This window comes from Cyclopterus lumpus, chromosome 14 (genome assembly GCF_009769545.1).
Source record: "Cyclopterus lumpus isolate fCycLum1 chromosome 14, fCycLum1.pri, whole genome shotgun sequence".
In the NCBI taxonomy this organism is placed as follows: Eukaryota; Metazoa; Chordata; class Actinopteri; order Perciformes; family Cyclopteridae; genus Cyclopterus; species Cyclopterus lumpus.
The window spans coordinates 16450035-16477806 of NC_046979.1; the positions used below are offsets into that span (position 1 = coordinate 16450035).

At 42.0% G+C, this 27772-nt stretch overlaps 1 protein-coding gene across 1 annotated transcript in view; it reads left to right on the plus strand.

The window, feature by feature from the left end:
* The window catches only part of LOC117742882 (roundabout homolog 2-like), a 74578-nt gene that overhangs the window by 41457 nt on the left and 5349 nt on the right, over nucleotides 1–27772 (plus strand). The window contains exons 3-23 of the mRNA XM_034550531.1: nucleotides 1229–1386; nucleotides 1547–1667; nucleotides 1825–1963; nucleotides 4530–4666; nucleotides 6513–6524; nucleotides 7039–7163; nucleotides 8398–8569; nucleotides 11968–12173; nucleotides 13590–13671; nucleotides 13776–13941; nucleotides 14683–14849; nucleotides 14937–15058; nucleotides 16476–16707; nucleotides 21212–21336; nucleotides 21422–21593; nucleotides 22633–22809; nucleotides 23849–23875; nucleotides 24015–24054; nucleotides 25529–25656; nucleotides 26299–26571; nucleotides 27372–27534. Of these exons, the coding sequence (XP_034406422.1) occupies nucleotides 1229–1386; nucleotides 1547–1667; nucleotides 1825–1963; nucleotides 4530–4666; nucleotides 6513–6524; nucleotides 7039–7163; nucleotides 8398–8569; nucleotides 11968–12173; nucleotides 13590–13671; nucleotides 13776–13941; nucleotides 14683–14849; nucleotides 14937–15058; nucleotides 16476–16707; nucleotides 21212–21336; nucleotides 21422–21593; nucleotides 22633–22809; nucleotides 23849–23875; nucleotides 24015–24054; nucleotides 25529–25656; nucleotides 26299–26571; nucleotides 27372–27534 (2944 nt within the window). The remainder of the gene's footprint in view (nucleotides 1–1228; nucleotides 1387–1546; nucleotides 1668–1824; nucleotides 1964–4529; nucleotides 4667–6512; nucleotides 6525–7038; nucleotides 7164–8397; nucleotides 8570–11967; nucleotides 12174–13589; nucleotides 13672–13775; nucleotides 13942–14682; nucleotides 14850–14936; nucleotides 15059–16475; nucleotides 16708–21211; nucleotides 21337–21421; nucleotides 21594–22632; nucleotides 22810–23848; nucleotides 23876–24014; nucleotides 24055–25528; nucleotides 25657–26298; nucleotides 26572–27371; nucleotides 27535–27772) is intronic.

Below are 27772 nucleotides of genomic sequence, written 5' to 3' on the forward strand. Positions count from 1 at the left end.
GCTTTTTTTTGTATTATAGAATTGCTGCTCCATTTCTATCTACTATTGATTCCTCTGCAGACTAGTATGTTGGACTTTGAGTATATGTTTCAAAGGAAACAGCAACAATTGCTGATGTTAATGAGATATTCTGAAACCATTTACCATGGACCTAAATGAGACCTTCAATTGATTCAGTCAATATTCCTTTGTGTATGATGCGTTTCAGCCTCTCCTCAGATAACCAAGGTCTGGCCCTGTGCCTGCTAGTTCAGACCCATCTCCAAAGTGCTGTTTTCATCCAAGGTTTCAGAGAAAAAAATGTTTTAGCCAAACTGTTTTATAAATCAAAGTAATAACTTAGAAAATTGGATCTTTTAGAGCCCAACGTGCATCCTTTGATACTAAGATTGTATTGATTATTTGATTGCATTTATAAGATTATGTTGCACAATTATTGGAGGCTATTCTAGGTTCCCATAGGATGGATTTTAATGATTTGGTGACCCTCTGACTTTCCTTCTTGAACAATCACCAGGCCAATATCTATATAACGCACTACCGATACTTTAATTTGAATGGACTGATCTCATTCACACTCCCCAGAGGATCAACCTGTTTTTATTATAGACTCCCTAAAGTTTAATTTCAGCACAAGCTTCAGGTCGATTTGTCCACCTGCCTTCCCCAGCATGTCCATTGCTGCCACCACTTGTGGGTTTACTACCAACAATAAGCACTATGAACAGTATCAGTTGTATCCAACACCTTTCCTTTGTGGGATGTAAGGGGATTTGCATAAGGAAGCCGCTATCGGGCTGTAGAAATGCAGTGTTGACTTATAGACCTCCCTCTTTGGGTTACTTCTAAAGTCTTACTTTGCTTTAATGTGTCTTGCTCTTCTGCTAGATGTCTTTCTCATATTGTTCTGTTAATCCCACCTGGCTTTACACACTATTACATTTAGCAACTGAGATCAAAGAAGAGCCTGTGCTCATATCCTCGGGGGGACAGCTGTATTATTAAATACAGAGATTGCAGAGGGTCCCGTGAGGCAGTCTACTCAATTGAATTATCTTTTGACTCTCACATTAGAAAAAGGTGGTAGAGGTCGGTAAGCACGAGACAGCTCGGTCTTAGAGCGACTTTCTGTTTCACACAATATAATCTCAATAAACTTCAAACTAATCAACTGCATGAGCCACTGTTACAGTTGGGGTAACCACTCCTGCTTCCTCTCGTCCCGTAGTGCTCCGGGACGACTTCAGGCAGAACCCACAGGATGTGGTGGTGGCGGTCGGGGAGACTGCCAGTCTCGAGTGTCAGGCTCCACGCGGGCACCCTGAACCCACCACCTTCTGGAGGAAAGATAAAGCTCGCCTTGACCTCAAAGATGACAGGATCACGGTGGGTAACTCATCAGGGAACATCTTTTACAAGACCCTCATGCTCTGAATCACATGCTCAACGATTCACCTATTCAGATTTACCTGGAACTGTTACCATGGAAAGCACTTATCATTGAACTTGTTCATTGTAATTACACGCCTTTTTCTTTTTCGGTCAGGTTCGTGGAGGAAAGCTAACCATCTCAAACACCAAGAAGAGTGACGTGGGGATATATGTGTGTGTGGCGGCCAACATGGTTGGGGAGAGAGAGAGTGAAAAAGCTCAGCTCTCAGTGTTTGGTAAGAGATTCTCACGCACACTCTTTGCCTGGCTCAAAAAGCAACAAAGCGTGACTTTATGTATGTAAAGTATTTACTGAACACGACCATATGCAGTATTTATCGCTCTGTCAAAAGTATATTTAGCATCCATGCCATGTGCACTGTCCACATCCAGAAAGACCAGTGTTTGTGCAGCGGCCTGTGAACCAGGTGGTCCTAGTTGACGAGACTGTGGAGATCAGGTGTCAGGTTCACGGTGACCCGGCTCCCACTCTGCGCTGGAAAAAGGAGGACGTGGACATTCCCCGCGGCAGGTCAGGGATGCGTGTGGATGTCTGTGGATGCATGCAATGTGAATTTTGTGAATTGTGTGAATACGTATGCAATAAAAGTCATAATAGGTCAACGTGAAGCACAGCTAATGAGTCCTAATTGAGAAGGAAATAAAAAGATTCAACATATTACATGGAAGACTTTCATCAGTGTGGCAAAAATCATTTATTAGACTCAGAGAATCTCATTATTTGCTACCAGATCAAAGCAGTTGCGTTTGACTGATTCTCACTTTCAAGTACCACGGCACTTTATGTGTGTGAATATGACACGAAATATAACATGCAGAGATTGAAGAGCATATGTATTATAGACCACATTCCAATACAGTAGCCTTGATTACCTCTGTAAAGCCTGTAATGTCCAGTCAGTCGTAAAGGTGTTAATTTCTTTGTTAGTTTGTGATGCTGTTGTAATGGATTGCATCATATTTAAAGGTGTTCCTGTGGTTTGGTTCACCCTTGTGTACCCACATCATAAGCATATATTAATTGCTCTTCAATCCCATTAGAGCACTTATTTGTTAAGTCATTATCAGCCTGTCATGTGGGTCTTAATAGTTACTGCTCAGCGCTTTATAGTTTTAATTACAGCATGTCTCATTATGCAATCTGGCCATCCATCAAAACCTTTTAATTCATTTGATAGGTCTGAGTATAAGTTTAAGACCCCTTTCCTTTTCTTTTGATAATATGAAACGATTAACATGACTGGCATTATTTAGGCTGCAAAAGAGAATGACACAATTTGATTCAGCTGGACTTTAAATGTTTCTACAACTAAATTGACTTGAGCAATAAATCCAAGTTACGTAACAAATAGCAAACAGCAAACTGTAACAAACACTTAAAAACACAGGCAAGTGGCTACTTCATCAACATGAATCATAAAAACAAAAGAACGCCATTCACTTGGTAGCTTTTGGAAACTGTATTTGGATTGACGCAAACATATCCTGTAACGGTAAAAAATAACCTGGAGAAACCTTGTCTAATTATGCAGTGTTTTTCCAAATAATCTGTTTGGCCAGTTGTTCTCTTGCCTCTTGCAAGTCCACAACACTAATAACTAATTATGTATATAATAATGTTTAAATAATCAACCGGGTAATTAAATAAACACGAGTGGCAATCACTACTAGAATTGCGATCAAGCATCAAGTAAATCAAATACAAAAGTATCAAGTAAACTAACTAGTAACTTGAGTAAACATGGACCCTGTAATGCTCAACCTAGTGAGTCGACTATGTTAAATTGATGATTCATAAAAAGAGAAACATTCACTTGTGCAACAAGTTTAACAAACACTTGTTACAAGCCATTACTGCTGTAGGAAAACTCTCTGGTGTGTCAGCATATCTTGTGATGTGGAACAACCGCCTGTCCCTCTGTGTGGAGGTCTGTCTGCCCACCTGTTTTTGTGCCCTCTACCTCAGCACCCCTTGACTCTAGAAACATGTCCTACTTTCAGACTGGCCTCGCCTCACTTCCCTCCTTCCACTGCTTTCATTATTTCCGTAAAAAAAAAAACGTCAGCCTCCTGGGAAGGCTGTATCTGGGTCAGAGATGTGTCTTGAATGAAGTCCTCAGCAGACTCTGGACAGACCCCACAACCTCCATCGATATTCTGCCCACACCCTTTGGAACATCTCTTTCAAATGTGACTTTTTTCGCACCCCTCGCGCCATTTCTCTGCCTGACTTGTCTCCCATCTCGGAATCAGTATGGCTGGCTAGACAATTTCACAGGATCTCTAACGCCAAAAGGCCCCCCAGAGAGGGAGAGCCAAACTCCTTGTTCCTCTACTCTTTCCCGTCTTTAGCCCCTCTGAGGCGCTTATCTAAACTCTGGTAGCTGAGATGCGTCCCCCACTCTAACTGGAACTTGCAGACACACCAACTTGCAGTATGCAGTGTGCTGCACTGGTGGATGCACACTGATGCATGGAACACATCTATGAATTAGTCATTTCTTACTGCTCGGCTCATTCATCAAATTCAGATTGTCAGACTGTGCCACTCCCTTACTCCCAGACTGTTTGTCTATCTCTCCTTCTGTCTCCTTCTCCCTCTCTTTCGCTTGCTCTCTCCCACACAGATGCACTCACACTCTCTCACTCACACACACACACACACACACACACACATGGTATAGCATACTGCACAGCCCACACCGCAGTGGGTGGCTCGTCTTTATAAATATTGAAATAGTGGAACAGTCAGGGTTCCAGCTGAAAGCACCTTTCATTTTGCCATGCCTTCATCTCAGCATAATTGCTCCCCTTTTTCTTCCTTCTGTGGCAGAGTGTGTGCAGCAGGGAGTCTTTAATTGTGTAAAAGTCTATTTTTTGTTCTCTCAAAAAATGACACAACCTAAATAAAAGCTTCCATCTAAAACGTTCACACAGCCTTGATTCAATGTGGGTGCTCATTGATTGTGTTTATTCTATTCAAATGCTCATTTTGATATGCGTAATTGTCATTGATCTTCCTGCTTTATGTAATTGACCCGCGATGCCGTCACTTGACTTGATGTCACTGTCTCCAGGTATGAGATCAGATATGAAAAAGAGGACTTCCTGCTGCGGATAAAGAAAGCATCAGTCAGTGACCAGGGAACCTTCACCTGTGTAGCAGAGAACCGTGTGGGTAAACTGGAGGCCTCTGCCTACCTGACTATCAGAGGTGGGTAACTGCTTGTGGACTCACTCGAAGCAAAGCTCATAACCCATCCGTGATATTTTTTTGTGTCTCCCAAAGCAGGCCACAGGACAATCAGTCCTTTATTGCCCACTTTGAGAGCATTATTGCCCCCCTGCTGAAAGACTGGGCCTGGCCACAGCTTTTCTTTCATATAGCAGGGCCGATGTACTTGATTGCTCCAGATCTCCAGCCAGGCTCCAGATATGAACAATCTAACCAGCTTTAAGGGAACTGTTATGACTTCTCCTGGGGGCCTCATTCTCCAGCCCACTCACTCCATACTTACACCATAACAGTGTAAGGAAGCGATTTCATAGTAAACGTTGACATTGCAACAATTATAAATAATATATTTCTATTTGGCAAATTAGACCCTCTCTGCTCATTACATTGGCACTATAAGAGCCTGGAAACATTGTTGATACAATTTAAGATAGAAGATAGAGAGATAGAAGTAACATTTGACTTGGAACCAACCCATAACATATTCGGTATCACTTGGTACTACATACATCATAATACACACTGTACATTACATATCCCATAACATTAACTTTTCATTCCTTCCTTATTACTTTATACATTTTATATTGGATTATTGTTGTTGTTCCTACAACTCAGGCATGACTTGCATACCCTGAAGAGATTGTTGGTGGAAACAAACAAGGCATATTTTGACCCATGTATCCCTTATGGTAAGCCATATTTGTGCTTGGGTATAATGGTATTTGACATGTATAGTGAGTTAACACAGACCACTAATACAAAAGATGCACTAAAGCAGTGAACACTGGTCTGAATATTTTCAGAAAGACCAGAAGAAAGAAGAAATGATCAATGATAATTAATTAAATTAAACAATTGTTAATTGAATGTTTCACCTTGGATGCTCGTGTGCTTATTGTTGCACTCGTTTTTAATTATTTGTACTAATAAAGATATATAAATTATATTGGGCTAATTGTGCAACACAAGTAATACATGCCAGCCAGACAGATGGCAATGATTTGAATTGTATAACAATTATATTTTGCAATTCAATCACTTTAAATTGTTCTAAGCCTGTCCTGGTCAGAAGTCTGTTTCACTTACATGAGACACTTGATATACAAAAAGTATGAATGTGCTCTTCAGCTGAAATATTGTTCAGCCAGTGTTTTTTTGGCAATGGTTACCCTTCTCTCTATTGTTGCCAAGGTGCCATTTACTTGAGGCCCGTGCCATCACCGGCTTTTGGTGACTGAGCTCCACCCTCCTCCCCACCCAAACTTCATGGATGGAAACAAAGGTTACGATTTCGTAACCCTAGTTCTATAAGCACAAGCGGAGTCCTCTACTGGTCTCTATGGGTAATACAGTCCTCTAATCGCAAGCATGCATTCACTCAATGGAAATGTGCATAAGCTTAGCAGGCCAATCAAAATGTGCCCACCCAAATACTTACTGATGAGGTTCTTGAAGCGGTGACTCCATCAATGGAGATGAGCTGTCAGTGTACTGAAGCATTCACTGAAGAGATAAAGGATGTCAGACAGGAAGGTGTGTGCTGCCTTTTCTACTGTCTGGTCAGCATGTGTGCAGGTAGGCACGTCCACATTGGCCGGCTATGCTTATGCAAATTTCCAATGGTCAAATCCATGCTCGGGATTGGAGGAGATTATTACCCATATCATTCGGTAGAGGGCGGGGCCTGTGTAAATTAGGACCAAACTCCATCTCATTCATTTCTGATTTTCATTCTTTTTCTCTGTCCCTCTGTTCTACTCCTCTGCTTTCCTTCTCTCTGTGTTGTGTGTTAATCTCACTCACACCATTGTTGTGTCACCAGCTCGCCCTGTTGGTAAGTAAGAGCTGATCCCATTATGCATGCGTTGCTCTTCTTCGTTGTTTCTGTTTTTGATCACACACATGTATGCATGGGTTGATGTGGCATTCCACAAACATTCATCAAACTAATATTGGATATGCATATCCACATTGTTACTATCAACCCTTGACTTTTCCCGTCAGTTTGGATTTACCACCTCACTTTTTTCCAGAGGGTCCAGATACAGTATGATTCATATGCCCTAATTCAGAAACTTGAATTAAAAAGGACGTAATGGCACCCTGCTACTTAGTTGACATCATTCATTCGGATGTTCTAGCAGCTGGATAAATGACTTGTGTGATTGGCATAGTCAAGAAATAGTTCAAGGACCTACTGCATGCACCTTCTAGATACATTTTAGATCGTAGCTGGACCTTTAGTACAAGCATTTCCCTTTGAAACTAGTCCTTCTTTCACACGCTGTTTGAAAGTCTGTGCCAATGTTTTGCTGTTGTGTTATGGTTTGTTTCACCTTTAACCTCAGAGGCGCCCCAGTTTGTGGTGCGACCCCGTGACCAGATTGTGGCACAAGGACGAACAGCTACCTTTCCTTGTGAGACCCGAGGCAAACCACAGCCCACTGTCTTCTGGCAGCGAGAGGGTAGCCAGGTGAGGGTACTGATTTTGACAAAATGTGTGTTTTTTAATGTAACTGTATATATGTGTGCTTGATAGGGAATTCATTATATATGTTATAGGCCCACCTTGCCACTTCAATTAAAATAATTATAAATGCTGCAGCAGCATCCAGATTTAAGATTTAAGTATCTAAAGTGTAAAAAATGGCCCAAGGGTCCAACTGAAGGATCAAACCAGGTGACAGTACAGTGTAGTTCTTTTCTATATACAGATAACAAAGTGGTCATTCATCACCAATCTACCCAAGTCCTACTGGCCAATACACTTAGCAAGAAACAATGTCATGTGCAGCATTAGAGTCATTAGACATAATGAAAGCAGGCTAATGTCCTTTCCTGCCCATCAGCTTGTCAGCTTGGGGTGCAGAAACGGACAAAGCTGATGCCTCAATTTCATAACCATGACTGCAGGTTATTACAGCAGGATTATCACTCTCGGGGGTAAACTGCCATTCAGATCTAGTAGGAAAGAGACATTGACCCAGTTTTCTAACTGAATTGAACATAATTGTTGGAATATGTAAGCAAATTGAAGACATGTATCGTAAATACAGCAGTGATTGCTTTAAAGGCAGTTGTGTTGACAAAGATTAGATTGTAATGTAATCGCTTTGGGCAAATTATCACCGTCAATTCATATCGACTAAAAGTGCTTGTATTTGCTACTGACAGGCTCAGATTGTGTGGCTGAAGACACTGTGGAGTATGTTAAGACAACCAACTCTTTGTTCGAGAAAGTGATTATTTAGAATAGTTAAGTCACTATCAGTGACAGGAAATTCCACTATCATCTGCTTAGAGTAAACATATTTATATGTGCCATTACCAAGGGTTAACATTTAATTTGCGAAAGAAATGTTTCAAAATGTATTCTTCTGGGTACAAAACAGATGATATTAACCTTGTTAGAGAGATATGATTTTAACTAGTCAAGAGTAAGACAGCAATAGTACTTTATCTATTTATTATGTCTATTTGCAATAATAGTCCTAATAATCTAATTAAAGCAGTGGATAATTGTCTGTGTCAAACAATATCTACTTTATAATACTGATTTTTTACAGAATATGTTTTACCCTCACATGGATAATATGCTAATAACTGAAATAAATGTCCCTTTCAAAGGAATTGTATACCTCGGGGTTACCAACAAAGTATGCCATGTGTTTTCTTTTGACATTGCTTCCCTCGTTCACTCCCTGCAGGATCTTCTGTTCCCCAACCAGCCAAAACAGGGAGATAGCCGTGTGTCTGTTTCAGTGAATGGAGAGTTGACCATTTCATCTGTGCAACGCTCTGATGCTGGGTATTATATCTGCCAGGCCCTCACTGTAGCAGGCAGCATCCTGGCTAAGGCCCAGCTTGAGGTAGCAGACGGTAAGGCTGGACACACACAGAGTGACTATGATAACTACTTTTATTTCGTTAAAGTATGTGATATAACAGCACCAACATGCATTAATAACCTCTTTTTTTTTTACGCCTTGTTAAGTTAATTACTCTATGCATCAGAAAAGCAGATGCATGGTATTGTGAATACAAAACATTATTAGACTGCAATGCTCAATTTTCAGGTCATTTCACCAGAATGGAACATTACCTTTCCCTATAGGGTCAAATCTGGAGGGATTACTCCTAATAGCTCGGAGATGAAAGAAACATCACTGTTTTATGTATACCTTTTTACAGTTTGTAAACAATAACGACATACGTAAGTGTTCACATACTGTTTGGCAATGGAAGTACAGCTGCGTGCTTGTCAAGCTATGCTAGGGCATTAATAATCACCAAAGATCACACATGCAACCTAAACAAGTTGAGCTATAAGTGAGTGGATCCAATACTTAAGGCAGTGGGCCAATATTAAGTGGCCAGATGAATAAATGTATTTGGTGGAAAAACCTAGCTAAGACAGCTGAGAAAACATGACCAGAATGTTCTGTTTAGGTGTCCTCGTAAAAGCCTCAATCAATTTCAGATACATAACATAACATAAGTCGACAGTTAACACGTCACTTGTTAAACTGACACACCTGTTCCTCTAAAAGCAGTTGTGAACTTGAGTCCGCTGTTAAAATATCGATTCTGGCAACTGAACATACAACAACAACATTTTGACGCATGTCGACAAAATAAATTCAAGGTTCGAAGCTCATCTGGATGGCTGGAGCAAAACACTACTTCCATTGCCAACATGCACGTGCATATGTTTGATGACATGTAAAGGGTCAATAAAGATGTCTAAGAATTATGAAATATGAATTATATAAACTTGCCCTCGATGGACTGGCGGCCTGTCCAGGGTGTCCCCTGCCTTCGCCCTATGTCAGCTGGGATAGGCTCCAGCGCCCCCGTGACCCTAATGAGGATAAGCGGTATTGAAAATGGATGGGATGGAATTATATAAACTTGCAATGACACAAATTTGCATTTGATTTTGTTTTGATGCATACAGCACTTGTCTGCCCACACTCAGATCGGCAAAGATGCATCTTACAGTATGTTCTAAAAGCTAGTCACCCACACAGTCATCTTGTTTCATTATCACCTCACTGTGGTAATGTGAATGGTCTGAAAAGACTAAAACTGTGTAAAATAAAACTGCCTACTCAACGGAGAGACACTTAAAAAAAAAAAAATCCTTTGACAAAGCTTTTAATGTCAACATTAAGTGCTGTGCCGCCGCCAGCCGGGAGCTGTTTATGCCCTCCTCTCCATTTGTTTCTTGGCTTTTTCCTCCCACACATTATTAAATTGACATCTGTTGAAGGGTTTTTGGAGAGGAAATGACTCCTGTTCTGTCACTCAGAAGAGATGGATCAATATCAAAATGGTTGGTTTCGAGCAAGAGGGAAGGGTGAAATGAGGTTGATTGATGACCGTAAACGGAGAGTTGCCGTGATACCGAGTCTAGTTGACGTGACGTTTCTGGCATTACTCATGATTAGGGGTGTCAAAGAGGGTCTTGCATTGGATGTACATTTTTCTTATGGTCCATATATGGACTAGTGCTCCACCCTGGGCGCTAAGTCAGATGTGTGATTGACAGGTTTATTAAATATCCAGTCAGACTTATGAAAATGGTTCGTGCTATAGGGTTTTTTGTGCAGAATAGGTGAGTACAGGGCAGTTCACATGACCACTGTAAGAACAGCAGCCGTGCACTCTAATGCACACACACACCACTGCATACGTTAGCCGAAGGTCGTGTGTGAGGATGGAAACATAGTCATTGTATTCAGCCCTTTTTTAGACTGGGTTACCATTAGCATCTAATGTAACTACTGGGAATCTAAGCTGAGCATGCCCGCTGCCCTCCAAGCTCCACTCTGTTTAAAGCCATATGTCAAGCCTACACGGGATGAATACTTTATTAGAAGATTTTGTGTGTATTTCTTCAACCTGTCTGGCGGACTCCTACACTGAAGATGCCTGGAGGCTACTTGTGCGATGCTTGAAAAAACCACGGACCTCGAGAGTTACCTTTCATACCTAGTCTTAAATAATAGTATTTTTATTGTTATGCTTGAAATAGATACATTCATCTTATCAATGTTTTAATAACCCACATTCACGCAGTAGCAGGCATTACCTTTGTCACTAATGGCTGGAATATAGGATTGCATTTCTTACAGGACTACAGCTAAATTAGGAACAGCAATACACATGTTGTTTGGCTCTCTAATCCCTTGAGAGATGGGGGGGGGGGGGGGAGTATTCAAAACTTGATATACAGTAGATGTATTGTTTGCCTGATAATGAAATGCTAGACTGTCCTTCTTTAGCTGATAGGAAGACTGACGCTCAACTGAAGTTCCCCATGAAAGACTCATTATTGAAGCATTTATTTCTGTGAAAATCCTAATAAATGCTTGTCAGCAACATCACGTTGGAGATGATGTTGCAACACAAATGCAAACTGCTCAGCATCTGTACAGTAATCATTGGCATATCACATGTGTCTCTCCTGACTGTACCTTCACCCAGTTGCTCGAGGTGCCGTGTTCCTCATTGTGCTGAAGAAGGTGTGATGAAAGATTAAGCATGGGGAAGCTGCTGTAAACACTTGTACAACTGGAGACAGACCTGATAACAGTGGAGAGCAGCAGTGAGGAAATTGGAAGCGGGGGGTAGTTACAAGGCCCAGAGAGCTTCAACACTCCAGATACTACTGTTGCAGAGTGCGCAGCCTGTTTTCCGGATGATATAACATGCTATAAAAAGCTTTAAAAAAAGATGTATTGTTGTTCTGCTCGGCATGCTAATTCAGAGTTTAGTTTTTGGTTGTGTGGCAGGGAGGGAGGGAGATGGAAAGAGGGTGGAGGTACGGCCGTGAGTCAGGAAGGGAGAGGACAGGCATGAATGTGTTGAGAGGTGTTATAAAGAAGGTTTGGTAATTAGCACCACGGGTGAAGCATCGTTAATCCTCACCTAGTAATTAAAGCTCAAGGTGTGATGCAGTGCCATGAGCACACTGCCCTACTGTAGAAAAGGCTCACAAAACATCACTTCCTCTCACAACAAATCCATCAGATTGAACCCTAGCATCTTGGGCCTGCAGTCACTAATGCAATTACTGCAGTCACAAATTACCACCTTGTGATAAGGTCACATGTTTTTTCTCCCTCCACCCCCCCCCCCCCCCCCCCCCCCACAAATCTAACGAGTAAGAATAGAAAGCCATTGCTCCATGCCGAGACTGTGACGTCAAAAACACAGTGTTAGAAATGTGCGTTGGAAAAAAATAACACCTGTTCCTTGATTATTATCCGTAGCCCTGAAGGACCGCCCTCCACCCATTATCCGACAGGGCCCAGCCAATCAAACGCAGGCGTTGGGAGGTGTGTCTCTACTTAAGTGTCAGGCATCAGGGGACCCAGAGCCCACAGTCACCTGGCGAAAGAATGGCGGCAATCTGCTTGGAAAGGATCTGCGATTTTCCCTGCTGGAGCATGGCAGCCTTCAGATCCAGAGCACCAGGGTGGGTTATTGTGGATTACAGAGAAATGGATGCATGCAGCATTGTACATGGCACTTTACTTAATATACTGTCGAGAATAACAGGATCATTCCATGGTTATGGCCATGCGGGTCTTGTTTTTGTAATTAATTGAAATAATAGCATAATGATAACCATCAAAATATTGGTGAGAACTGGAAACAGTATATATTAATTAGGATTAATAACAAGGATTAATTAGTCAAAACAAAAGGATTATTATTTAGAAAATAATTCCCCCCCGAAGTCAAAAATACAGTTGTTTTGTACTCGGCGGCCATATCAGCTGAACACTTATAGTTGTGTACTGCAAATAATCACTCTGTGCACACAAGTATTCCTGCATGTTGTACATGTATGCAGTTCAATGTCATTTCTCTTCTTCTTCTCCTATTTGTGTTATTTTGTTGACCTACCTTTTACTGCCAATAGAAACAGCTACACAAAGGGAAATAGCTATATTCTAACACACACGTTCTGTTTCGTGTTTATTCTTTTATTGCACGTGAAGGACGAAATTAAAATTCTCTCATCTGCCTGCTGATGTCAGCTAAATGTAATTCAAATGGACAAGTGCAGTCAGGTTGCTTTTAAAAGATGAATAGTGAGTATTGATTTTTATAAGTTGTTAAATGCTGCTATTTAGTCCGAGTCTCTGAGGCGGCAGTTAGACTCAAGGACTCAAGGACGGGGACAAGTGAGTGGGCTAAATGGGCTAATTTAATGGAGAAAGTTCAATATACAGTGTTCTGTCACAGTGTCAAAGTGCTCTTCTTGTGTCACCCTCTCTTCTACTCTCATGAGAGATAGCAGAGTTGTGAGTGGTTCCTAAGGCATTACCAATATACAATAAATTGTCATCTCTTATTCCCCACGTCAGCACTGATGATGATAATGTTGATGGCTCTGGGGATAGAGGGTGACTATTATTGGAGGAAATCAATTAAGAAATTGAATGTAAGCTCTTACTGTGTTTTCTTTTTTTCATTGGCCGGTGTTAAAGTTTCCTCATCCACTCTCCGGCTTTTCTGGAGCCAAATGCAGGCCAGTGGAGGTTAATGCATTTGTACAGTACTACTAGCTGTGAACCTCCTTCAAAAGCCCAGAGTGACGTAAGAGCTTGTAGGATCCATCAGGGATCAGACTTACAAAGACTATTGGACTCAGTTGAATACAGAAACTAAGCACAGCCTGAAAACTACATCATTGGAGAAAACTCTTTTATAGATATTACAGAGGAAATATATATGGGTTAGGTTCATAGAGATTGCTTCACCTAATTATTTGCTTTTAGTTTAGAATATGATCTGTGTGACAATTGTTAAAGTTGTAATGATTGAGATGCAGATGGTGGCTTGTTTTAGCCTGAAGGATAATATCATAATCTGTCTTCCTTAGCTGTCTGATCTCGGGTTGTACACCTGCGTTGCCACCAGCTCCAGTGGAGAAACATCATGGAGTGCCTACTTGGATGTCAGAGGTCTGCTTCAGAAGAAATAATTCATGTTTCACATTTGTATGCAAGATATGCTTTGCTATTGCAGGTATTCATGATGTCTCTCTCTATATTTCCATCTTTGTCAGACTCCACTGACCTCTTAGACTTCATGCCTCACAACGCAACATCCCTCTCCGGGCCGCCCTCCAAGCCATTGGTCACTGATGTTACCAAGAGCAGTATCTCGTTGTCATGGGAACCGGGGCCAGAGGCGGGCTCCCCAGTGTCCTCCTATGTCATCGAGGCCTTTGGGTATGTCTGTGACCTATGTCCTCCAGCTACATTTAGTGACCCCACACTTTTATGGCCGTTGAGGGCGTTTCTGTGGGCATTCAATCAAGCCAGGGCAGTTCCAAGCAGAATATTCTGAATGGCTTACAATTATTTGTAAAAGATTTTCTTTTTATTCTGGTATTTTAATTTGAATGCTAATTGTTTGGAAAATAAAAGCTCAGTTCAAGCAGAGAATGATTGGCATGTGAGACATAGCTTTTGTTCTTTTCTTACCAAATAGTTGACTAAAAGAAAGGACTTCAAAGTTTTAGCGTGACATAAGTGCTACCCCGATTACTCTTTTTGAGGATGACAGGACATTTTTCTAAAGATTTCACAAGTGAATATGGTATGTCATTACTGTATGACATGTGCTTTTTTGCTTCCAGTCTCGAGGAACACGGCCAACCAGTGTTGCCCTGAATAAACTGTCTAGATTACATTACATTACATGTCATTTAGCTGACGCTTTTATCCAAAGCGACTTACAATCATGTTACATTCATACACTGTAGACACAGGGAACAATGCAGGGTTAAGTGTCTTGCTCAAGGACACATCGACTAGGGCGGGGATTGAACCGCAAACCCCCTGATTGAAAGACGGGCATGCTAACCACTGACCCACAGTTGCCCACATATATAGAAGATTACTTCTATATATAATGATCATAATAATCAGCTTCCTAATTAATTCAATTTACTCATGCTCTTTCTACAGTCAGTCAGTGAGTAACAGCTGGCAGACAGTGGCAGACCATGTGAAGACCACTGAGTTCACAGTCAAGGACCTGCGACCCAATACTGTCTACCTGTTCATCATCAGGGCGGTCAATGCTCAAGGGCTCGGGGACCCCAGCCCCATGTCTGAGCCAGTCCGGACTCAAGGTACAACAATAAGTGTATTGTAATTCATTCTTATATCTACGCATCAATATTCCACTCTACATTTCTGAATGCCTTTCTGTCTCCTAGACATAAGTCCCACAGCGCAGGGAGTGGACCATCGCCGCGTGCAGAAGGAGTTGGGAGATGTGGTAGTCAGCATGCATAACCCCGTGGTCCTTAGCTCCACTTCAGTGCAGGTCACATGGACTGTGAGTACTTGCACAACTTAATTATAGTAGTTGTACCTTCAGAGCAGCACAACAAATCTCACCGAGGCTTTTGGGAACGATATACTTGGCATGTCACTATGTTTGGATTAGTTTGCACCCTCACAGAGTAAATTGTTTGAGGGATGGCTACACTATTATAGTCTGAGCAGCTGGTGCTCCATCAATTTAAAATGGTTTGAGGTGATGCTGGTATCAAGACTAATGTTTCTATTCAGGACAAATACATCACCATTAAGTGCTACAAGTGTCACTTCTGGAGGCAGTTTAAAGGCAGCCCTTTATCTTAGAAATGTTATTTCTGTCCGTTAGCAAGGTGTCCCTAGTAACTGCTGCTGTAGGTTAATGACACACAGAGGATGGGCTTACCTTAGTCTTCTATGTCAAGCTTGCGTGCTGCTTGCACACTTACGCAGTGACAGGAAGAACCGGCTTTTGTGGTCCTTTCCGAATAAGTCCTGTAAAGATGTTACGCGACCCGGCTCCATTAGCGAGGAACACACTCATTCGTTACGGAATGTCAAGTAAAAGTGTCTGCGGGACTGCTGGATGTGTTGTGAAGTCGTTGTTGCCCTGTGCAAGTCCTGTTGGTTTGCAAGAGTTGCTTTTCCAATTTCATATTTCAGTGAACTTTAATTGGACAATCTGCTACTCAACTAAATGTCAGGTGACAACGATGCCAAACAAAGTGTCACTAGGTGTAACCATGACTCTTACTCTAGACCACATCTTGATTCATTCTGTGGCTATCTTCTAAGACTATAGGATAGTAAACACAGAGGAGGGTAATTTATTTAGATGCATGGCCTCAACCGCATCAATTATTTTTCCAGTAACAGAGATGAACAAACACATGAGTGGCACTACGTCTTATCTCCATCAGGCTTTTAGGTTGTCAAATCATTCCGTTAATGACTTGCTGACTGAGGCTACAGAGAGGAAGAGACAGAGAGAGAAAAGAGATCCATCCTAATCTGTTTGGACCGGCCTGATGATAAACAGCTGCTTTAATATCACTTGTAAAAGCCTTTCCTTGCTTCTGCCCTTGTTAATAAGCCATTGCTATGAGTTGTATGTTACATATTTTACTCCTCTCTGGAAATGGACCAGCAAAAACAGAAGTCGAACTGTTCTGATCCAGTATTTTGAGTTTAAAATTGTCCTGAAGGTCTGACTCGGGTGCTGTTCAGCTTTGGCAAATAGACTACAACTCTCTCCATGTGGTTTCTGGCTCCTCTGCTGCTAATTAATCCGTATGATTAAGTAAGCGTGTATTGTCGCTGACAGAGGACACTAACGCAGCTCCAAAGCGGTTTACACACAGATGTACGCCACCTCCCACATCATTACCGTACAGCATGTCTTCATTGGACTCTCTCTCCTTCTCCTGTCCTTTCAGGTTGAGAATCCATCCCAGTTTATTCAAGGCTACCGCGTTCTGTACCGGCAGACGTCAGGGCTGCCCTCCCCAGGGCCCTGGCAGATGCAGGACTTGAAGGTTGCCTCGGAGAGGGACATAACTCTCTCCGGTTTGAAGAAAGGCATCGTCTATGAGATTAAAGTGCGGCCGTACTTCAATGAGTTCCAGGGTGCAGACAGTGAATCCATGACAGCACGCACTATGGAAGAAGGTAAGCGACAAATTAATTCACATTTCTGACAGAAATCAATTTCTCTGCTGATTTCATGTTGCAAAGAAATACACGATTTAGTTACTTATGCATGCACCGATGCTCTTGTGTAAATGGTTCTACCTACTTTTATATTTAGTTGCTTCTAGTAATGGCTTCATGGCTAGATAGTAATGGATAATGGCATTTCAAGTACACCCGCCCACACACGCACACTGCTGCAGTAGTACGTCCCCTGTGTGGGAAAACAGGTCTACCAGACAGCGCAGTGGGGGTCCGTGACAAGCCTGAGCCTCTGTGGGTTGGTGGGCAGAAGGGGAGGGCACAAACTGTCTCCTTTGACATAAGCTCAACTCTCTCTCTGCTCCTCAGTGGACCCCTGCTGCCTTGTCTCCGTCACACACCAACCAGAGCTGCATGACATGATCCCCCCCTTCACCCCCCTCCCCTTGCCCCCCCCCCCCCCCCCCCCCCCCCCCCCCCCCCCCTTTATCAACCCAAACACACAGACACTTTCAATCTCCGATGATACTTATTGGTCTTGTCCTCCTCGTGTGTAGGTCAAATGATCCGCTGCTGTTTCAACTGTTTGTTGCGCACATTACTTTAACATAAAATCATTAGTTACATACGTTATTAGTAAAATGGACAACTTGTAGTATAATTTGATTAATTAATTATAACATAAAGGTGGCCTCAATCAAATTTAAACACATTATTTTTATTACAATGGGACTTACCCTTTTCATTATCTTATATATCCACTATGAATATACCCTTTTTACTCCAGGACTTTTTTTGTGTGTGTTTAGTATCAATGTAATCCAGTTATAGTTATTTCTATGTTCATGGGTACATTGGAAACAGGAACCGCTAATTGCTTTTTTTACATACTTTTAATGGTGCCAGTTTGCCAAAATGTCAACAAATAAATGCAACAAAGAAAATTAGATTTAAAAAAAAAGGGTCCTCTCAATAGCTTTTTCTAAGTCCTAATGGAGCTATTGGATAACACCATAGCAACTCTCATAAAAACTGAACAAACGAGGACCATTTCATGAGGTTGTGAACTCAGGAAAAAGCTGTCCCTTGAGATAGGATTCTCAAACTACCATTTTCAAGGTCAAGAATGACCTGACATGCTTTCTGTATTTCATAAACACAGTGTTCTGCCTGCTGGCTGGGCACCTCTTGATGAAGTTTACTGCATTCATGTGCCTTCCAAGCTGCAATGTATGGAACATGGCTTGTACTGAACTGAGAGCAGGTCATTATAAAGCCATTATTGCATCTTCCTCGCAGGAGGATGAGGATGGCTATGAACAGAGGCTACAAAGATGAATTCCCGTTGCTGTAGCCCAATTAAAATGGCCACACGGGATCACTGGAGGGCTTTGTGGACTGGGGCACATGCTGTTGTTACTCGGGATTCTGGAAACCAGGCGTCGTGGTACAGAAAATTGGCTTGATCTGCTGATACTCTCCAGACCGGAAACGTGCTGCTCTGCAGAATTATGAGCATAACACTCTATCTATGAAAGGCAGATTGGGAATGTGCCACTCTTTTTGAAATACTAGCAGAGGGCGTCTTAGGGGTCTCGGAGGTTAAAACAGCCGATGTCTCCCTCTGCAAGAAGGAGAAAAACATGTGCATTACGATTAATGATACTCACATCCCTTCGATAAGTAGTTTATGGGAGGCTTGTGGCCAGAGTCAGTTGGCTCTGTGGCATCCCTATCATCCCTATCATCCCTATCATCCATTGTAACATCAGGGGTTCCACCATTGCCGATAGCAAATCAAAGGGAGTGCAATGGTGTGATTACGACCAAGGTAGATACTGTTAAAATGAAGATATACTGATATTATGAGACTATGGCAAGAGGGTCAGTGAGGGGAAAAGACAGCAGCATCCTGTGTAGAACAGAACTCCCTGGTCCTGTGCTAGATGGAGTTTATTTTACTTTACACATGTGTTATATTGGGACAATTATGTTGACATAGAAATGTTTGCTAATTCATAAATCAATTTCCCTAATTGATGCACTCATTTGCATAGCAGGTTATGTTTACCACTTTATACCCTGTACACCAGGACATTAAGCAGCTTAAGTGGCTTTTGTTTAATTGCGCAGCTGTGACTAAAAACTGAAATGTTGGAGACATTGGAATTATGATTTGCTTTAAATAACTCTGTAGTAACTGTGTTCATCAGTCTTAATATATATGTATTAGTCACATTATTAAGAGCATACCCTTTGACCTTTTCCGCTGTTCTGGCCATTTATTGTAATGTTATCCCGAGTCATTACTGGTATTGTAGCCATTATTCATCCTCAGGGATTGTTCTTGTGCATGTAACTACACTTAATGCTTCCTGTCTTTTCCTAATGTAAGTTATGGGAACAGCACCACAGAAGTGATATTTGGAAAACACGAGCTTACTTGCTTGATTTTGCACTCACATTTTCTCACCAAAATATGTATGGTATGATTGTAGTTTGAACTATGTGAAAGTGAATTCATATCTCTGGAACAAAAGTCCAACAGTTTTGTATCTTTGTACAGTGTTTTGGGAAAATCTCTCAAGAATGGCAGTTTGCGCTCTATTGGATGTTTTAGATAGTGTGTGTGTGTGTGTGTGTGTGTGTGTGTGTGTGTGTGCGTGTGTGTGTGTGTTCCTCTCAATAGATTTATGATTTTGATTTGATTTTATGAAATTTGGCCTACAAAGATGATGTATTGCCTAAGACACATAATGTATTGTTGTTATTTGCAGGATGTTGGCAAGCAATCAAAATCATTTGTAAAGGTAGACTCACTTCCACTACAGTCCACCTGCATCCCGTTTGTTTTAAGCAAAGGTTATGTGTGGCCATGCCTGATGATATCTCAGCATAAATATGTCATATAAGTGTAGGAATTTTACATTTGGCTATCAGTAAATGAGTCCGTTTTCTTTCTGAATGGTAGAATCCTGCCGATGTTGTGACAGTATATCCGCAAGAGTTCGTTTAACAGCAATTGCCTCGGAAAGTCAATACAGTCCAAATGGCTGAATATAGATATGCTCAAACTGGGTTGAGTCAATTTGTTGAATGTAATAAAAATAAAGTGCCTCTTATATGGCGGATTTAAATCTTTTGTACTGCCAAGCTGTCAAATATTTCTGCCGACATGCCATATCTGTTCAGAGCCTCTCTTTTAAGTACAAGTTAAATCATAGAGGAAGCTTTGTTTCATCTTTTTAACAAAAATGTATTATATGAGTTTACTGAGCCAGATGTTTAGAGCTTCCCAGATGTCAGAAGACCGGCAGAGATACTCTTTTGTTCTACTCTTAATGTGGCTTGGCTTCATTTATCTGATCTACCAAAACAATCGCAGCATGTTTCTCACTGAGGCAATGTGCACATGTTTGTTGCATTTTTCCCAACCATTTCCAGAACCAATCCCATCTGGAGAAGTCATGTTGCTCTCTGGCCAGGTGGCAAACAGGACAATCCCGTCACGGCCCACCTGCTTTGGCTTTTCTGCACCACTCAGTGCCTTGCTTACATGAACACACTGCCGATAGCATTATTATTTTCAGTTCCTTAATTGGGTTCCGAGTAGTTATTTCAGTCACTCGGTCAGAACATAATGATAGTTTTAATGGGAATCATGAGGAACTGTGTACCCGGAGTGGCTGTGTAGTCCGTTGAGTGAGAGATGATGATTTGCTCAGTTGCATAGGCATGGTGTTTGCCTCCTGCTGCCTGGAGTCTCTTCAAATCAAATTGCCAATCTGTCCATGCAGGTTATCAGGCTAGTGTGGTACATTTGAAAAAAATTAAATGACCCAATAAAGAGAGAGTTTGAATTTGGCAACACGAGGCATAGCACCACATTTCTGTTGACAAGCCATTTCAGAATTCTCATTAGTGGACATAGAGGCTGACAATTTTCATTAAGATGAGATACACAAAATTGAATACAGCTACCTTTAATGCATTTACATGTGGTCATTATGGTTCTAGTCCATTATGGTAATAATGTTAGCTGCTTGGCTCGGACATTTTTCCTTTGCCTGAAAACAAATTCTGCTCATATCGGAACTTGCTGGCCTGCTTGGAATGGTTATTGTATGTGCAATTAGTCGAGCGCAATTTACCCCTTGAATACTAGATTATAGTTTCCTAAACTTAGTATAATTGAAGAATTGTGCATTGTTTTAGCTTCCAGTGCATCCCCCCAAAAAGAACTTTCATTAAGATAGGACATTGAGATGAAGCGCTCTGGTAGCCATCTGCCACACTGGCTTATAACATAGGTTGTTGTATGGCTTGCTGTATATGAGTTGAGGTCGTGGATGAGACAAATCCTTTTTTTGAGATGATAAAAAAAAACAGTCAACACTCACATTTCTGAAGAAAAAACTAACAATATGCTAAATAATTTCACTCTTTTATGTGTTTCCTTTGTTTCTTTAATCTTTTGACCCCCCCCCCCTTTACACATCAGCCCCTGGTGCGGCTCCGCAGCAAGTGACGGTGTTGACAGTCGGCAGCCATAACAGCACGTCCATCAGCGTGTCATGGGACCCTCCTCCCTCCGACCAACAGAACGGCATCATCCAGGAGTACAAGGTGGGATCAAACCCCTGATAACCACATTGAATATGTTAGTAATGTACTTATAATGAATTCTGTCTGGCATGTCGGTCTCTTTCAGATCTGGTGTCTAGCCAACGAAACCCGCTTTCATGTCAATAAGTCTGTGGATGCAACCATCCGTTCAGTGGTTGTTGGGGGGCTGCAGACTGGAGTGCAGTACCATGTGGAGGTGGCTGCAGGCACCAGTGCAGGGGTGGGGGTCAAGAGCAAACCCCAGCTCATCATCTTGGGTAATCCACACACACACACACACACACACACACCAAATCCAGGGGCAAATGAAATGACCTCATAATGGGGGACCTCGGTCTCCATCACAGACTGAGGGGGTCTAGAAAAAGGATTTATCAATTTATTAGACTTGAAGAAAGAAGATTGCGCTCCTGAGAAATCAATTGCGGTTCATTAATAAGCGCGGTGTCTGGTAACACTGTGCCAAGTACTGTTAGCCATATCAATAATACTCTTCAATATGTGTCCAGCTGGCACTAACAAAGTCAACAGTGTTTTTGTTGGAGCTTATCAGCCTATCACATCTTATCACATCGCTAAAGGATGCCCAGAGTATATAAGCCCAGAATCAATATCGGAGCCCAGGCCAGATGCTCTTCATCTGTGACTTTTGACTGATATATAATAACACCCTTAACGCACAGAGAAAAGGAAACACAGGCGTGTGGACTGAAGCTTAATGATGGGGCGGGGGAGTTCCTGCTGGAGACTGTGAATCTAATTTCACAGCACAGTAGCTGCAACAGAAAATCAAACTCTGTCAGAGCTGCTCTGTCAATCTTGTGTCTTGCAGCTCAAGTTGATAAGTGCAATGCTGAATTGATTTACTCTGCCTACATATTGGATGCACTGATGCCGTTTTTTTGTTTTGTTTTTTGTTGTGCGTTTTCTTATTTATTTTTTATCACAGTTGCCCCCCTGTGCATTATTTTTTCTTCTTTTGTTTCCATTTATTCATGGTCTCATCTTTTAGCTTTTCCAGTAGTCTGTATTTATATGCTGTCTTTATTTTCTTTTTAAAGTGCATAATACCTAAACAATGGATCTTTTGCTATTATTCAAAACATCAATTTATTTGTTGTCTACTTTAAAACCGCAAAAGGCATGTTTTGGACCACAAATGGAAATGTAATTGATTTTTATTTTTTATCCTGAATGATTTTCAAAGGCAACAACTGTTGAGACGTAATTATTTGTTCATTTCTATCTTTTGTGTGCCTTTGTGTGCTTGTGTTTACTTGTGTGCGGGGCCCCCAGGTGCAGAACTGAGAGACGTAATGACGGGATCGGAGGGCAACAATAGCATCTCAGACGTGGTGAAGCAGCCAGCCTTCATCGCTGGTTTGGGAGGGGCCTGCTGGATTGTTCTCATGGGCTTCAGTGCCTGGTTGTACTGGAGGAGAAAAAAGAGGAAGGGACTTAGCAACTATGCAGGTAAATAAAATAAAAATCAATTGACATGGTTCTGCACCAAGACAGAATCTCAAAGCACACTATGTCTCTCTCTCTCTCTCTCCAACACAAGCTGATGACATCACTGATGTGACTCCATTTGAGTTGACTAAAATGCAGAACAAAGGAAATGTATTCAGTACAGATGGAAATAGGCCCTATTTACTTTAATTCACTGTGCACTGATGTGCATCAACTGTGCTGAGTTCCATCAGCACCGCACCTCAACAGTCTAATACATTCATGCGAAATAAGTAATTTAACATCCCCTTCCATTATCAGACCATGGCTGGTGTTGTTTGCACATTAACACGAGGCGCGTCTAGGTTTACGTACGAAATATTCTTTTATCCCTCTGTGAGTCTAGCATGTCTGCCATTATCGTAATGTGTATTGTAGCTTTCATTGCAGTGACTTGGGGAGAGAGCCCTGTGATTTCCTAATGCAATAGGGATTTACATTACTTCTCTGATCCCTTCTCTCAAAACAAATTGAGTTTAACACCAAAACATCACGTTTCAATTTTACTGGAAATATATGTCTAAATGTTTTGAATAGGTTTAAATATATTGATATTAAATGCTTAAACACAGCATTACATGTGCTTTTTGTTATTTTCTGAGGTGTCACATATGTACAATTTCATTTAAAGAGAGAAGAACAAGAAGTTCCAATTTCTATTCTGGAAAAAAAATGTGTGAATAAAATGATGATGGTGCAGATGCCCCAGGTCAAAAGGGGTCAAATGTGTCAACTTCAGTTGAACTGTTTCCCTCAGGGCAATCAGCGTAATACAGAAAATGCTGGAATGCAGTGGTTAGACGTATTAGCGCCCCTAGTTTCATCAAAAAATGCCCGTGCAGACATCCCATCATTGACAAATGAACAAGCAAAGCAAAGACGAAAGGACTCATTGCAAAGTGCCACACCTGTTTTTATGAATGTTTTTTTTACTGCACCTTTTTTCATGCGTATGATTCAACACACCGTATCCACTTTCTTCTTCTTTTTTTAATTGCAGTTCAATCCTTCACCTTCACGCGTGCAGGTATGTTTTTACATTATGTGTTATTTATTAAAATATCCCAGTTCTGCTGCCTGCCTTCAAATTGATGGTGGTGCTGTGCATTTTGAGATAAAAAATAATTGCCATTATTTGTTCCCGTCTTCCCTCTTTTCTCTACAAGTTACATTCCAAAGAGACCGAGGCCTGATCAGAAATGGAAGGTAAAAATCTAAACTTTTAAAACCGAGGAGCCCTTCAGCTGGAGCTTCCTCCACTGAGATTTTAGTGCTATTAATTTACCTTTTGCCTCATTGTAATACCTGTAATGAAGAATTCCTTCTCGATGAACGGAATCTGCATACACGTTCCAACATTTCCGCTGCTTACTGATTTCAGTATATGATTTGCACTGATGTGCACTCGATGAAATCATTAATCACTCCTTTGAAGTGAGTGCTACCAATTACTGCAGGTGAGGGCTTCATTCTCTGGCTCTCTCTCAGTTCAACCAAGGTTTTTTTTTGGCAGAGCCAGAGGTCGTGGTAGGAGGGGAGAGGTTGATGAATGTGCTGTTTGAAAGCGAGTGGCGTACGATACACCTTGATGGAACAACAAAAGGACTGGACCTTGAGACTCTCATTCAGCGGCTGTGAGAATTTACTGACAGCTCCAAATGCCCGTAGTGGAGTGAAAGAATGAAGGTCCTCGTCTTCTTCATTCTCCCCTGTTCCCCTCTTTCCGTTTGGTCACACCTAAGCGAGCAGAGGAGCCCAGAGCAAATGGACTAAAAATAAACAATTCCTAGCCGTTTTGTGACATTGTATACTGACGTACGTGTTATTGTGCCGCTGTTTGGCACATGTTCTCCAGGCAAATGTATGTAAATCTATGTATATGCCTGTGTATTCTAAAATGGAAATCATTGACGTAATTGTTTGAACACCTTTGAGCCATCACCAAGTCAGCTGTGAACAATTCCCTTGGCACTTGGCAAATGAGCGTCAGTGGAAAATACACTGTGTAGCCTCACATTAAGCAAACATATGTGCACAGGATGCACGAGGCATGTGAATGTTTTGCCTCTTTTTTTTTTTTTTTTTTACAGCTGCTGATACAAAGTGATTGTAAACTGTCTGTTTTTTTTCTTCTTTTTTTTTCGTACCTGAACTTTCCTACCATGAAGTCAAACCCTGTATTCATGACAGTTGTATTTCACCAAGGCAAAATTACACGGTAGCTTTCCTAAACCACCTAATGGGCTTCTGCTGTCTCTGTTGCTATGGAGACGGTGCACCAGTGTAGCCGATCTGCCAGAGGCTGTCCATGATTCTCAATTTAAAATGTAAATTTCTGTTGTGCTAAGGCTCTAAAGTGGATTTAGTGTGTATTTAGGCCTGGCTTGTTTCTCCGGGGAGAATTAGGGATGGTGGAGTGAAGGGGAGAAAGAAGGCTGATTTATAGACTTGCCATTTTATCTCTCTTTGTTGTTTATTGTCGTCTGTGTGCGGGGCTGCTCCACAGGCGAGAATATGCTGAATGAGTTTTCACATCAATTTGTTGTTGATGCAGCAGGAGCAAAATGAGCAATGCTGTTTCGCTCCAGCCTGGATATTTACCTATGTCGACGGTTCTCTGTCTTACCCCCTTTCTCCTCTCTTTGTCTCTCTCTCTCTCTCTACACACATCCTCTCACAGCCGTCCAGGGCTGTTGAAAGCGGGTGACCAAGGCCTCCCCTGGCTGGCTGACTCCTGGCCCTCCACGAGCCTCCCGGCTAACGGTGGCTTAGGGAGTCCGAAGGGCGGCAGCAACTTTGGCCGAGGAGGTAAGAAACATAAACAGGCCCTGCCGGGGTGTTGGGGAATGTGGTTTTAGCAATGCCTGGTCAGACAGTTTTGATGCTCATCCATTGGGAAGCGCAGTGACAGGACATCACACAGAAGCATGCACACACAAACAAACACATACACGCAAATTAAAACAGCCTTTGAGGGCTCGACTTTACTAATTGGATTTGACAAGCCTGATATTTGACTTAAATTTTCCGTTCATTCTCATGCTCTGCCATTGTGCCTTCTTCCGCGGTTGTACGAGACTGATAGTTCAAGTATATGTGTTTATTGTGCATTTGTGTGTTTGCATGTTCTCTCAGCTTATTGGAACCCTGGTGAGCTGCAAGCTTTATGTGTGCAAGACAGTAGAGCTGAAGGTTAGCGCTGTTTGAATACCCCTCATGTGAACACTCTAGCGGGCTCCCACAGCGTGTTGCATGCTAATTGTGGTAGTAGATAATCACTTTCATTTATATCAAGTCCATTTGAGACCTGTATTTAACTAATACAGAGTGCCGGAGCAGCAGGGAGTGTTAATGACCTTAAAGATCGTTAACTTCATGTCAACTTATCTCTCCGTGATCCCTTATTTCCCCTTCCCTCTTTGCTTTCGTCGCCATCCTCTCTTGTCTCAGATGTTTTACCGTCCGCGGCAGTGGAGAAGACGGGCACCATGCTGTCGGATGGTGCCATCTACAGCAGTATTGACTTCATGGGGAAGGCAGGCTACAGCAGCCCAGCGCGAGGCAGTCAACCCACCCCCTATGCCACCAGTCAGATACTCCAGTCCAACAGTTTCCACGAGCTGGCTGTAGACAGGCCAGATCCCCGCTGGAAGGCTTCCCTCCAAGCCCAGCAGGAAATGGCAAACCTGGGCTACTCGTTAACTGACAGACGCCCTGGCAGTGGTACGAGCCCCATTAAAGATAAAGCTCAATTATATTTGTTTGCTTTTTATGGTGTGATGTTTGCGCTCTTGTGTATGTTTTGTGAGTCTCTAGTGATGGCGTGTGTTTAAAATTCCAGTAAAAGCCCCATTCTGCAATAAAAGAACAGGAAGTCGTTTTTACTACAAGGGGGTTTTGAAAACTAAACCAGAAAATGCGCCAAATGAAAAGGAGGGAATTTATTTACATAATAACTGAAAATGGACCCCTAGGATAATGTTCTTAATTACTCTTCTGTCTTCATCACAATTCGTCCCCAGGAGCTCATCTAGCCCAGAAATGTCACCCAATCATGACGCATTTCTTTGGGTTAACTTGATTAGTGATGGCGGAAGATCGCTCGGTGTTATTTATGCAGTGTACATACATTTAGTAAAGTCGCGGAGGCATTTCTGTCTGTACTTTTGGGAGCTTTGCACAACAACAGCCTGTGTGCTCAGCTAAATGTCAGGCTTACCAGAGATAGTGGAGCAAGTGAGGAGGCAACATAATGTGGTTCGCCGCAGGTTTTGGTGCCTCTTTAAGAAATGTCGACTCTTAGGAAAAAATGTCCTAATGCGCTGTCAGCACACACAAAGAGAAATAATGAACACTGGGCAGGAGACAGGTTTGAAAAAGTTAGCAGAGAAAGACAGACGATAACTTTCAAGGTATGTGTTAGTGTGTGTGAATTCAGGGTAGAATGTTATCTGTGTGTACAGGTATGTCTTTCCATTGTGTAGAGAAGACTAAACTTCCTTTCCTCTTTACCTTCCCCCCAGGTGCAAAGGTTGGGAAGAAAAAGAAGGTGAAGGGTGGAACGAAGGCCTCTAAATCAAATGGGTCGTGCTGGGCTAACATGCCCCTGCCTCCACCACCCATGCACCCACTCCCTGGAACTGAGGTTGACCTTGACCGTTACCCTCAGGAAAACCACGGAGGAGGGTAAGATACGTTCATATCTCATCAGTCTCTGCCTCGGAACAGATGCGCACAAGCACAAAAACACACGTCGACAGAAGAAACGCATGCAGGGGTCACAATATCCTGCACCAGTGTGTGTGTCTGTGTGCGTGTGTGTGTGTGTGTTTACTATCAGAGAGCTTGGAGAAGAGCTTCACATGGTTCACAAAATAGACCTGCATGTATAAACACTATTAAACAATGTATTGTAGCTGTTGAG